The sequence below is a fragment of the Myotis daubentonii genome, chromosome 11 (assembly GCF_963259705.1).
Source record: "Myotis daubentonii chromosome 11, mMyoDau2.1, whole genome shotgun sequence".
Lineage (NCBI taxonomy): Eukaryota > Metazoa > Chordata > Mammalia > Chiroptera > Vespertilionidae > Myotis > Myotis daubentonii.
In genome coordinates, this window is record NC_081850.1 from 48,137,623 (window position 1) to 48,152,050 (window position 14,428).

A 14,428-nucleotide genomic window follows, 5' to 3' on the forward strand; every position below is an offset into this window, starting at 1 on the left:
CGATCAGGCGATCGGAGGGTGATGGGGGTCTACGCCTCTGGCTGAGGCATCAGGCCTGGGCAAGGGGCCGATCCTGCGATTGGAGGGTGATGGGGGTCAATGCCTGAGGGCTCACAGTATGTGAGAGGGGGCAGGCTGGGCTGAGGGACACTCCCCTCCCCACACACACCCAGTGCACGAATTTCGTGCACCGGGCCCCTAGTAGACATATAAAATCACAATCTCTCTCATATACATTCTGGCCAACAGCTATGACAAATGTCCCCAAACTCCTTTAAACAGTAGTTGAAACATAGAGCCTGGGGCTCTAGCAGACGTTAGGCAATTCCTATACCTGGAATCTCAATCTCAATATCTCTCTCTCTCTCTCTCTCTCTCTCTCTCTCTCTCTCTCTCTCTCTCTCTCTCTCTCGGGCCTCCCTCATCTGGAACCCTATTTAAAAAAAAGTGACCCATTTGTCAGGCTTTAAGGCTCTGCAGAAACACTGCAAAGGGGCTGGTGTTGCAGAGAAGGACCACAAACACCCTGCAAAGAAGCTAACTTTCCAAAGGACCCCAAGTAGGCATCAGGGCTCCTGGCTTTTTACCAACAACTGACACCTTTTGATTCCTCACTGAATGAACAGTGTCCCTCCCATGCCTTTCTGGGGACTTCAGCATGAGAAACGAGGGACACGCCACCATGTCTTCACTGATGAAACTGCTCAGGCATACAAACTCTTTCTGCACATGTGCAAAAGGACACTTGGACACCAAAGGACAGACACTCCACACTCATTCAATGAACTGTAACTCTTGGGGTGTGTTCAAATGAACCAGCCACAGAGAACTGCTCTCATAAGGACTGCTCTCCTACTTGGAAATGATTGTCATCGTTCAGCGACAACTGCTACTATCATCGGCATCAACAGCAGTAATAATCCCCCATCACTCTTTTACTGAATGACAACCAACAGCCTCCAAGATGCTGCTGGCACTGTGCTGCCTCTACTTTCAAAGCAGAAATGGTTTTTTAAAAATTGTATTTAATTCATCCACCTCCTGCTATGGTTCTGTCTTGTGCTTTAGTCACACACACAGCACACCACGCGCCCACACGTGCAGGCGCTGAGTGAAGTCACCCTCTAAGAACTCCCTGGGGGCGGGTGGCGGGGGGGAGGGAACACTGGCATGCTGAGCAGCTGCCTCACTGATTCTTATTCTCCGAGTGCTGTGCCTGCCTCTGCTGTTCAGGAAAAGCTCTAACAGGGACTCTGGTGTCCAACATGTCTAATCTAAGTTCACCATTTGGACAAATTGCTGTGGCCAAACAGAAATTCTCTGCTTCCATTTCCTCATCCGTAAAATGAGGATAATGATGGAACCAAGGACCCAGAATAGGGACCAGCAAAGTGTCTCTGTAAGGGGCCTTAAGGACATTACGCTAAGTGAAATAAGTCAGAGAAAGACAAACACAGTATGAACTCACATAGCTCGCTTAAATCTCACTCAAAACAAATAAACAAGCTCATAGATACAGAGAACAGATTGGTGGTTGCCAGAGGCAGGAGTGGGGTAGGCAAAATGGGTGAAGGGGGCCGAAAGGTAAAAACTTACAGTTATAAAATAAATAAGTCATGGGAATGTAATGTAATGCAAGCACAGTGGCTACAGTTAACAATACTGTATTGCACATTTGAAAGTTGCTAAGAGAATAGATCTTAAATGTTTTCATCACAAGAAAAATATTGTGTAACTATGTATGGTATGGATGTTAACTAGACTTATTGTAAAGATCATCTAATATATGCAAATGGCAATTCACCATGTTGTACACATAAAACTAATATGTTATATGTGAATTATATCTCAAATAAATTTTTTAAAGAAAATTAACAGGTGCAAGATGCTACATTAAGGTGTTTGCTTTAAAATAAGGAGGTAAAAATAGGACTAGAGAATGTGATTTGATTCCAGTGGATTTTCTCTCCACAAAGATGTAAATAATTTATAACAACAGAATGATTTGACCAAGAAAGAAACAGGTAGAAGATGCAAGGACTGTCCCCTAGAGCAAGCATGTCAAACTCAACAGTCCGCGGGCCACATGACTCATTTATTTGGCCTGTGTTAGCCTTTGAGTTTGTTAGTCTTTAGTAAACTATAACTATATATAACATATGAGACCCTTGCTTTCCTCTAACCCACTCTCTTCCCCAGGAGTCACCACAGTTACTACACATTTTAGCAGCCCTTCTTCTAAGCACTCTTAGATTCATGCTTGCCCTAGAGATTTCAGAGGGAGTATGGCTCTGCTGACACCTTGATTTCAAACCTTTAGCCTCCAGAACTGTGAGAGAACACATTTCAATTCTTTCAGCCCCCACCCCGCTGGCAGCCTTAGGAAACGAATATACTCAGCAAGGGGAATGATTGGAAGAACAGAGTTGGGAGTCAGGCATCCAAACTAGCCTCAGGAACATGGGACCTGTGGCTTTTCTCCTGGTCCTTACACCAGAGCAAAAGCTATGCTCCTGGTGCTCTCTGTGCGACAGAAGACATGTTCGCATGGACAAAAAATCACTTAGCTCCACAGCTAAGAAATGCCATGTAAACATGAAGCTCCACAAATATTACCATCAGAGACAGGAATTACAGGCTTCGGGGAAGAGCCATCATAACTTGAAGGAGGGAACACTACAGATATCAGCCAGCAATGTGACTCAATGTTGCTCTTATGGCCAAGGGGAGCCATGCATCATGCAGAGGGTGGAGGTCCTCGCCAACCTGATTTGCACGTCGAAGCCATTTCCAAGCACCCCTATGCCTTCAGGGTGCTTGGTAACTAGAGCAGGAAGGTCTTAAGCTCCCTGCTGGGCTAGTCAGGCACCAGCCAGGATTAAGCAGAGAGCCTCTTTGGATGAGTAAGCAGCTTTCTCTCATCTAGGTCTCTGAGTTTACAGCACCTGCTTGATGCATAATGCACTCTGATTCCTTTTTTTCCTTTCCTCTTTCTTTCTTCCTTGATTTTCGCATAAAACCTTCTCTCCTTTTGTTTTCTCTTTTTTATTACCAAGTAATATATGAAAATATTCGCATTGTAAAATACCTAAGTAAACTATAACTATGGATAACATGTGAGACCCTTGCTTCCCTCTAACCCACTCTCTTCCCCAGGAGTAATCACAGTTACTACACATTTTGGCAGCCCTTCTTCTAGGCACTCTTAGATTCATATAAAGTTTATTCTATATAATAAAAGGCTAATATGCAAATACAGCGAATGGAGGAACAACCAGAACAACTGAACAACCAGTCGCTATGACGTGCGTGGAACATGGCAGGCATCAGCTGCAGCAGCATGGTGGAGCAGGTGAGTAGGGGTGCCAGACCAAGGCGGGGTGTTGGTCGCTGTCATCGAGGCAAGCCTCTGGTGGTTACTGAAAGTTCTTTGCTCCCGTGCACTGCAGTCCTACCCGGCTCTCGCACCTGCTGCCGGTGCCAGCCCCACTCGCACCCACAGCCAGCACCCGGTGCCAGTCCCGATCGCTTGGCACCATCAGCGGGTACAAGTGGCTACTGCCAGCCCCGATTGCCTCTGAGGGCTTCTCCACCTCCCCCTGCTCCTGAGGGGCAATAGGGGCAGCAGCCACCACACGCACCCGCTTCTGGCACTGGCCCCAATCGCACCACGCCATCAGCAGGTGCAAGCAGGGCTGGCACCATCAGCACGTGGGAGTGGCAGCAGTGGGAGCGGGGCTGCTGGCAGAGAGGGGACGAGGGGCCATGGCAGGAGGGGCCGGGCGGGGGCATGGAGGATGGACCGAGACCCACCCCTGTGCCCACCACAGCCTCGCGGCCCACAGTTCCTTTCAAAGTGCACAAATTCATGCACTGGGGCCCTAGTCTATAATAATAAAAGCATAATATGCTAATTAGACCGACTTCCTTCTGGACAAAGCCAGGGCTGCAGCCATGGGATGAAGGTAGCCACCATCGCTGTGAGGGGGGGAATCCGGGCAGCCGCCCCAGCTGCAAAGGCCTACTCTTGCATGAATTTTATGCATCAGGCCTCTAGTTTTCATATAAATGGAGCATCCCACATGTGGTGTTTTTACCTTTTTTTAACTCTATGCTATATTTAATAAATCTTTCAATGCCAGAAATAAACGTCTGCCTTGTCCCTTTTGATGACCACATGTATTGCACATAACTTATTTAGCTTTGTCAAAATTGCAGGGCTTTTTATTGCTTCCAGTTCTCAATGTTATGAGCAATGTTGCAATGGTCATCCTTGCAAAATATATACCTGTGCTGGAATAAATTTTTATTTAGACAGATTCAAAGATATTACCTTGTTGGATCAAGAGATAGAGGCCTTTCTAATCTTGAAGTATACAGCCAAATTTCCCTCTCAAGTGGCTTTACCCATTTACGCACTTCCACCGCGGTGACACTCTCATCCTCATCAACTGGATGTTATCAGAGTTTACAATTTTCTCAGTATGATAAACAAACATCGTGTTTTCATGTGCACATTCCTTGTTACTAATGATACTGAGCATCTGTTTATATATTTGTTAGCCATTTATTTTTATTCCTCCTATGTGTATTTTCACATTTCTCTATTGAGTTGTTTATCTTTGGATTCATAGCATCACACTTAATGTATGCTGCATATTGCTACCTGTTATACATTTAATAAATGCTCTTCCCATTATTTTGCTTGTATTTTAACTTGTTTATAATTCATTTTATAGTCATTAATTCAACAAATATCTACTGAAAATCTACTCTGTGCAGTGAACAAACCAAATATTCTGGTACAAAAGTTTTAAGTTTTACACAGATTTGTAAGTATTTTGCTTTGTTGCTTCTGGATTTTAGTTTTTCCTTAGGAAGTCATGCACTACTCCACAATTATGAAAAGTACTCCTAAATTTTTACCTAAAATTTCTATGGGTTGTTAAATATATTGGGCTTTTGAATTCATCTGGAATTTATCTTATGTATGGTATGAGGTATGTCCTTAGCTTTTCCCTCCAGTGGAAAAACTGTCCAAAGTCATGCCTTAAATAATCTACCTTCCTGTCTCTGATATGAATTACAATCTTTGTTATAACCCATATTCTCAAATAATGACTGAATTTGTAATTCTTTTTGTTGTTCCACTGATTTTTTTCCTATTTCTGGGTCTATCTTAATTACTGTGTATGTCTATCGGTAGGCCTCTTTTAATTATTATAACTCATAGGACTTCATTTGCTATCTAATAGAACCAGAATCCTATCTTTTTTTTTTTTACTTTTTTATTGATTTCAGAGAGGAGGGGAGAGAGAGAAACAGAAACATCAATGATGAGAGAGAATCATTGATCAGCTGCCTCCTGAGTGCCCCCTCCTGGGAATTGAACCCGCAACACAAGCACATGCCCTGACTGAGAATCTAACCTTGGCCTCCTGGTTCATAGGTCAACACTCAACCACTGAGCCACACCGGCCGGCCCCATCATTCTTTACATAAAAGGTGGAGCAAAAGTATGCCCACAGTTGTTCATATGAAAAATACAATAATTAATAAATAATAATACAAGAATATACTGTTTTGTGTACTCACAACTTAAACCTACTTTTGCTCTATCCTGTATTTATTGTGGCTGGTCTTTGAACGTTTTCTTTTGCCAGTGAGCCTTAGAATCAGTTTGTTACATGCCATAAAGAACCTCACTAAAATTTTGATTTGAAATTTATTCAATGTATGTGTTAATTTGTGAAGAACTGACTAATCATATTAACCAGAAACAAGAGAAGTCTTCATTTATCAAGCTCTTTTTTATCTGTGTTACTGTAACGCCACAGTAAAATCTGTTTTATTTGTATAGATCTTGAACATTTCTTGTTACGTTTATTTACAATAAATTTGTTTTTACTTGTTATTGCTGTTGTAAATAATAGCACTTCTTCCCATTATAGTTGATAAACAAGTTACTGCCTAAGAAAGCTATTGCTTTAGAATATTAACCTAGAATCCAAGGACAAAAGCCACTATTAGTTGTGGGTAAGGGTTGGGGAAGGAAGGCAGGCGGAGAGCTTGGAGAGATCCAGAGAAGACGACACCAAGTTACAGATGCTATGAGGAGCTCTGAGAAAGAATCCGCCTCACTCAGCACTCTAGACTTGGCTGAACGGTCAGGGGATCGGGGGAGCAAGACAAAGAAATCTCAGAATCCTTTAGGGAAAGTGCTGTGTCTGGAACTTTGGAGAATACTGAAGAACGGACAGCAGGGTGTGTTTACCCAGAACGGGAATCTTAGCTAGAGCACACAAGTCTCCCTGAGGCCGACACGCGAAAGAGGCTGAGCAGGTTCTGCCTGTCCCAGTGGTGAACACAGAAGTGCGGAGAGTCAACCAGTGAGGAGACCTGGAGTGGGGACCACAAGAGGGCATCACCTACAGACTTGCTGGACAGACCATGGCAGGAGCCACAGGCCTCGACAGCACAGGCCAGTGCGCACTCAAAGGCCAGCGAGACTAGTTACATCCAGAAAGGATGAGTGGGGAGAGAGGCCCACAACCAAAGACCAAACCACAGGAGCTGCGCCAGGGGAGGACTCAGAGGACTGTGCCCTCACTGCCAGGATGGCACGTAAGTTTCCCTGCCTCCCGATGCCACTCTGGGAGTGGGGAAGGAGGAAGATCTCACCATAAAAATAAGTTGGATTATATCTATTTTCAACAATATTTGGGAGAAACAAGCACTCCCATATAAGATTAGTGGGAGTAAATTATTGTAAGCTGTTTGGATGGACATTGATCAGTAAGGAAATGTAAAATGTCTACACCTTTCAATCCAACAATTCCACTTCTAGGAGTTTCTAGTACAGATGTTCCAGATGCAAGGGTATACATTCAAGCATGTTTATTACTGCACAGTTTATAGCAGCAAAAGACTAGAAACAACTTTGATGTCCATTAATAAATAAGTTACATACATGCATACAATTAACTATCAGAAAACCATTTTTTAAATGAAGCCAATAATCTATCTGATATTCAAAAATATGTAAAAATATTAAGAAGACACCTGGCGGTGTTGCTTAATGGTTGAGTATCAACCTATGAACCAGGAGGTCACAATTCAATTCTGTCAGGGCACATGCCCAAGTTGCAGGCTCAATCCATAATAGGTGGCGTGCAGGGGAAGCCAATCAATGATTCTCATCAATGATGAGAATCTTTCCTTCTTCCGTCCTCTCTGAAATAAAAAAATATATTATTTAAGCCCTAGCCGGTTTTGCTCAGTGGATAGAACGTCGGCCAATGGACTGAAGGGTCCCGGGTTCAATTCTGGTCAAGGGCACATGCTCAAGTTGCCGGCTCAATCCCCAGTGGGGAGCATGCAGGACGCAGCCGATCAATGATTCTCTCTCATCGTTGATGTTTCTATCTCTCTCTTCCTCTCTGATATCAATAAAAATATTTTTTTATAAAAAGAAAACAAGGTGAAGAATAATAGAGTTTATCTTGTTTTCTTGATAAAGGCCTTTCACATGCTGGGGGAGCTTATAAAACAAAAGAATTTCTAGAGGGATATATAAAATACTGGTAACAAGTTATTTATTGGGGAGATGTAATGGGGAGGAGAAAGAAAATATGGTTTTCATTTTAAACTTTTCTGAACTGTTGGGAAAAAACCACAAGCATGATATTATTAAAGGTGGTTTTTTAAAACACTAGTAAGAAATAAGAGTAATGCCTCTGCAAAGTTTATGCTAACCAGGACAGCTGATCTTCTGCCAGCCTGTGGGAACACCCATGGAGGGCTCTTCATCAGGTCAGGGCAAAGGGCCTGAAAGTCGGGCATCACGCTAGTGAGGGAGAGGAACGGGAGAAACCGTTCTTCCAAGGAACTGTGTCCTCACTGCCTACTCAGAGTATAAAGGCATGCCCACACCCAGGCTAGAAGCTGTCTGGGTTCTGCAACAAGATCCTTTTGATAAATTCATGAATGAGTCTCAGGAGTTGGACCCAGTTTCTCTGAGTTAACATTTTATAAGCCCTAATTTTTTTCTAATTTACATTAAAGTTCATGTTCCAGGACATATAGATATGGATGAGAGCACAGAAATTCTTGATATAACAGACAACAACAACCACAACAAAACCAGGTTTGTGATCTTGAGAAAATGACAAAAAGTTTCTTCACTCATGTCCTTAATACAACAGAGGACTGGGTGATGAGTGAGAAGACCCTTGCAGGTTCCTAGAAGCAGTGAGCCACTGCATCAGGCTTACATGCTGAATTTTACACAACTCTTTTTCCAGAACCAGATGCCACTCATCATTAGATTGGCACTGGTCAGTAGTCATACACTAATCTTTATACCACTTTTGTAAAACACTATGAGTTTTCAGTTGTTTGTTCAGATTTACTAATGGCAGAGACAAAGCTCTTTAGCAGCAAATTCTTCACAAGTTTTAAATGTTTTCTTCTATTAACTGTTGAAATGCATCTTACTTTAGAGACAAATTTATACTTCAAAATTGTGTGCAGCCTAAGGAACATATTTCATGACATTTAAGAACCAAAGTCAAAGAACCACTTACTATAAGTACGTTTTCCTGGGAAATTGTCTAAATATTTTAAACTATGTAAACAAAAATATCAAAACTTGTAGTTAAGGAATAAAGGCTAGGCATTGGTTATTTTTTTCTCAGACATGTTTGTTCATTCTCATTATCCTGCGAGTCATTCTCTACAGAGCTTCCTGGTACCTCTGTCCTGCTACTTCTTACCAGATGCTTGTCCCAATTCTCTTCCAGCCTCGCCCCACAGCTGACCTCTCTGGATCTCCCACGCTCACTGCTGTCCATTTTCATCTCACACATTTTTCCTGCCATCTCCCTACAGCGCCCATTGCTCACAACAGCCATGGTTGTTAGCTGTCTGGCTGTCTTTCCTGCACTGGCCAGATAGTTTGCTCTTCAGAGATAGGAGAGGGGAGGGAGAACAAAGGGAAGGGAGAGAGAAGGAGAGGGGCAAAGAGAACTAGGAATTAATATGTTGGTTGCCAGAGTGCCATCCACGTTCCGTCTCTTCCTTCTCCCACTCAAAACCCTGCCCAGAATAATTTCTTTATATTTGGAAAAAGAAAAGAATCCCCTGTGACACACTATGTGATCTCCAATGAGAAGCTGATTGATCGCCTACGTTTCAGGGCCGTGGGAAAGTTGGCACGGAGGGAAAATGGATTTCAGTGCCGGCAATGAATCTGTGAGGTGCATTTCAGAAGCTCTCCTCCAAACCATAAATAAAAGCAGGGTGACTGCTGCCTGGCAGGGGGGACCAGACAAAACTCCATGCCCACCCAGGACCACTAGTCAATACCCTCATCACAACGCCTCAGAGAGAGGTTTTCCAAAGGGACTGCTCCAAGAGCTCATCAGGGAAAAAAAATAAAAAAGATTTAAAAGGGAAGGTCAAAACACCAGAGCTTGCAAACAATTACTCAGAAAAAAAAATATTTATCTTATAGAGTTTGAGGGTGGAAAAGAACAACACACTCTTCAGTAAAGAGACAGCAAGATTTTAGTTTCAAAATACGCCCCCAAGACTGCATCTCCCACCCTGAACCATTTACTAGCACCCCCACAACCAGAAGGAACCAGGCACCTGGTGACTATGTATAACCCATATTTAACCATCTAATCCAATTCCCGTGTGAGTATGGAACATGAGGGTAAGCTGGTGGAGAGGAAGAGACACGGGAGGGGTGGGGGAGGGGCTATGGGAATAGTGACAGCAAAGAGGCCCAAGGCCAGCAAATGAGAGAGAGGCCACACAGCTCTCACTGGGAGAGAGGCCCCGCCCACCCACAGATCTCCAACTAAAGCAGTTTCCTCCCTGGCAGGAAACACTCTGTGAGAAACAGAACCTGTCTTTGGACACTTCATAGCAAAGGTGAACCCACAGGTTGACACTTACATTTCATTTGCTTGAAGATGGACTTGTTAGGTTCAAGCCAGTGCTGGGGAGACAAAAACAGAGATTGCGGGTCAAATGGCTGGACCATGTGACGCATACTTAATAACTAAAAGGAATTTAATAAAGATACTCTTTTTCCAAAGTACAGCCTTGGTTCCTATAGATATTCCTCAGGATTCCACCTCTGAAGATCCACATGAACAATTCAGCAACAATAATACCATAGGCAAGGGTATAACCTGCAGAGAGTTAACACTTGCTGAGCAGTGTTTGAGTCAGCCAGTTGCTAGGGGAGAAGGACAAGAGAGCGAACATGCACCTAAATGGGATGTTCTCGTGGCTCTAGTTGACTCCTCGGTGATCCTTTGAGCTCCATCGCTCTAGGAAAACCGGAGATGGCCAAAGACTTGGACATCATTGACCTCAGAGTCACAATCCAAGACAGCATCAGCACCCTCCCCCACCCCTTCCCCGAGGCAGCCTCCTCCCAGGTTAACAGTGGGTCAAGCCAGCATCAGCCCCATCATGCACAGAGCTGATTCTTCCTTTGCGGTAGGGAGGAAAAAATTATTTTTAATATCTCATTTCAGAGACCTGAGGTCATCATGAAGGAAAATCAGCTCCCTCACAAAACAAAGGAGCTCAAAGACCTGGGCAGGCGTCTGAAGCAGACTTCTTGCTGGCCCCAGCGGCCAGCTCTCTCTACACCATGTGTGACGGTCACTTCAACATGTTGAGATCTAGGAAGCTTTTGATATCACATGATGTCCCTGAAGCCACTTAGGGAATTTCAGGAAACATCACTTTATACACCTACTAGAGGCCTGGTGCACAAATTTGTGCACCAGTGGGGTCCCTCAGCCTGGCCTGTGGGATCAGGCTGAAACCAGCTCTCCAACATCCCCCAAGGGGTCCTGGATTGCGAGAGGGTGCAGGCCAGGCCGAGGGACTCCACCAGTGCACAATCGGGGACAGGGAGGGACGCAGGAGGTTGGCCAGCTGGGGAGGGACCGTGGGAGGGCTACAGGGCATGTCTGGCCCATCTCACTCAGTCCCAATCAGCCGGATCCCAGCAGCAAGCTAACCTACCGATCAGAGGTCTGCCCTCTGGTGGTCAGTGCATGTCATAGCGAGCAGTTGAGCAGCCTTAGCATATCATTAGCATATTACACTTTGATTGGTTGAATGGCCAACTGGACGACCGGACACTTAGCATATTCGGTTTTTATTATATAGGATAATTTATAAAGACAATAAGGGGGTTGCCACTGGGTATCCACCAAGAGGTCTGGGAGTCCCCACTATAGGTCCCCCCCACCCTGTTTGATACAGGAGAGGAAAGGGGATACTTATCATCAGTTGCGTGCTTACACCTCTCTCTCACTGTGTCATCCAGAAGCCTCAAGGTTCTGTATTATCACTATTGCTTGATGTAATACAAAACGATAAGGTTTAACAAGAGATAGCATTTGCTAAGTGCTTACTAAGTGCCAGGTACTCTTCTAAGAGTCTCCACGGACCATCACTACCTCTCCATTTACAGATGAGAAATCTGGGGCTCAGGAGTTAAACAACTTGCCTAAGGTCACCCAGCGAATAACGGGAGGGCACTGTGCAGTGGAATTCCAGAGCGAGGTCCTCGGCCTTGGCTGTGCAGCCTCCCAATGGATCAGTTCACTCTAAAATGTGTCATTCTCCACAATGAACATTCTTTCACCAAGAACTAAAAAATTGAGTGGTCAAATCAGGAGTTTCCAATCCAGAGTATAAGAGCTCTGTGGCCTTCAAAAACAAGAATAGTGCTCTGGCCGATGTTATCTGGTGGTTAGTGTGTCAGCCTGAGCACCAAAGGGTTGTGGGTTCAATTCCTGGTCAAGGGCATGTACCTGGTTTGAAGGTTTAATCCCCAGCCCCGGTCGGAGCAGGAAGCAACCAATCTATGTGTCTCTTTCACATCAACGAATCTCACTTTCCCGCCCCCCCCTCCTCTAATAATCTATGGGGAAAAATATCCTCAGGTGAGGATGAACAAACAAAAAATGGGTGTCTTTTCATGAAGGCTAACAGAAAACCACCATTTCCTCCTGATGCATTGCACAAGCTAAAATAGCAAGTTTCTTTGCATACGTCCAAAATTATATCAACCTTTGGAAACCCTGGTTATCTTCTTTTTTACCCCAATATTTTTATTGTGGTAAAATATACATAACCATTGTAAACATTGTAAAGTGTGCAATTTAGTGGCATTAAATGCATTCATAATGGTGTGCTACCATCACCACCATCCAACTCCAGGACTTTTTCCATCTTGTAAAATTTAAACTCGATGCCTATTAAACAATAACTCTTCATTTTGCACCTTCCTCCCAGCCCCTGGAAACCACTATTCTACTTTTTATTATCTCCTTCTAGTCAGAAATAATGCTTGTTCTTTATAGCATTACAATGGAAGGGTGGAAAATGTATTGATTTTACCACTTACTGGCTATATAACCTTATGCAAAAAATGGTTAACCTCTCTGTGTTTCAATTCCAACAACTATAAAATGGGAATAGTAATAGTATCTACCTTGCAAGCATTTTAAAAGTTATTCAACATTAGACACTTAAACAGTGGCTGGCATGTGGAAAACAACAAATGCTTGTTAGCTGATGCCGTTGCTGTTACTTAAGGGCAGTTTAATTGATAGACCAGCGTCTTCCAATACATGGGACTCACGGAGAATAATAAAAGCGGTGTCTGGTGATGAAATTACTTTTCTAGAAACAAACAGAATAGCTTAGAACTAAGGCAAGAAAACAAATAACAGCAGCCAGAGATCAATACCTATTGCTGTTATCTCACAGAGGAAAATCACCAGTCATTTTGCCAATACAGCCTGAAATATAAACATGTTTTCTGAATTCTCTTTGCCTGTCATCCTTTGAACTCCTTAGCCCTTCTCAGCCTAAGGTCAACCTACCTCTGCACCTTTTCTCTGCCTCCAGGGAAGACAGGTAAGTCAGTTTGTGTGCCCACCCCAGTTAGTCAGTGGCAATCTCCCAGGGCTATGAGGAGTGTTCTGAGATGGGGTGTGTGTTAGTCAAGTCTGGCAGAAAATAACCACCATGATCATTGGAGATAAGCCTTAGAGCATGTATTTCTATTTTCTTTCTCTTGCTACTTGGAATATATGCTCTTTTGTTTCCTTCCTGGAAACTGATATTCCCTAAGAGAGGCAGAAACAAAAGTGTGCCAACCCAAAATCTGAATTTGTGCTTGGTTTACTACAATGGAAACCTTCCTTTCCTCAGCTCTCGTTTAGAATCAAAATTCTAAAGACTACGGAAGATGAGACCCAATCACTGATTATACTAATGAGCTCAGGGAGCGAGGTTGCACTAGAGCAGGGGTCCTCAAACTTTTTAAACAGGGGGCCAGTTCACTGTCCCTCAGACCGTTGGAGGGCTGGACTATAGTTTAAAAAAAACTATGAACAAATTCCTATGCACACTGCACATATCTTATTTTGAAGTAAAAAAACAAAACGGGAACAAATACAATATTTGTATTTGCATGTGGCCCATGGGCCGTAGTTTGAGGACCCTGCACTAGAGGATGCGCCCTAGCGTGATTTGAAGGTGTCAGGAAGGTGTCTGCTGTCAGGGCTCTGACAGGGATGTGCCCAAGTCCCCTCGGGTAGCTCTCCCTTTAGTTACACAATCGTCCGACTCCCTCAGGTTACTGGAGTCCACTGCAAGGTGGGGAACTGAGCCCGCACTCACACCCACCCCACAGAAGGGCAGCTCTTTAATGCCCGACAGGTGTGGAGGATAGTACGTCTGCCCCTTCACCCAGTGGCCAGGACAACTCTCAGACACGACCTACACGACTCCAGAGCTCCTCTGTGGGACTGAGCCCACATCCCCTCTGTACGACTGCCTGATACCACAGTCTCTCATGGCCTCCTTGTATTCCCCATCCCTTCCCATCCCCAACTCCCCTACAAGTCTTTTCCTAGGAACATTTCCTAATAAACCGCCATTTCCATCTCAGGATCTGTTTCCTGGGGACTGGACCTAAGACAGTCTCCCTAACTCTCCACCAGAAGCTGCCCTCCATGATAGTTAAGATCCTTGCCTTGGAGGTTTATTCCTTTTGCTTTAGGTTTGAACCCTGCTCACTGAGAGTTCCCTGTGAGAGGTCCGAGTTTAACCAGGTTTTCAGTTTTGACAATCTAGCCTGACCACATTTCAAGCCATTTCTTAAAACAAATTTATTTTGATTGACAGCAGCGTGAAGAAAAAGGAGTGGGAGGAAGCCACACCAAGGGGTGGAAAGCAGAAAGATAAAGCCTCGAGGCCTGATTCCCTTACCTGTGATCCTGGGGGACAGGGGGACCCTAAGGTTCCTTCAGCTCTCATGTTCCACATTCTATGAACCTGAAGGTGAGAATGTTGCCAGCAAATGTTTTCTTTTTAATTT

At 44.1% G+C, this 14,428-nt stretch overlaps 1 protein-coding gene across 2 annotated transcripts in view; it reads right to left on the bottom strand.

The window, feature by feature from the left end:
* FRMD3 (FERM domain containing 3) overlaps nt 1-14,428 on the bottom strand; it is a 240,329-nt gene that overhangs the window by 86,561 nt on the left and 139,340 nt on the right. For both annotated transcript variants that reach the window (XM_059657012.1, XM_059657011.1), the window contains exon 3: nt 9,964-10,006. In XM_059657012.1, the coding sequence (XP_059512995.1) occupies nt 9,964-10,006 (43 nt within the window). The remainder of the gene's footprint in view (nt 1-9,963; nt 10,007-14,428) is intronic.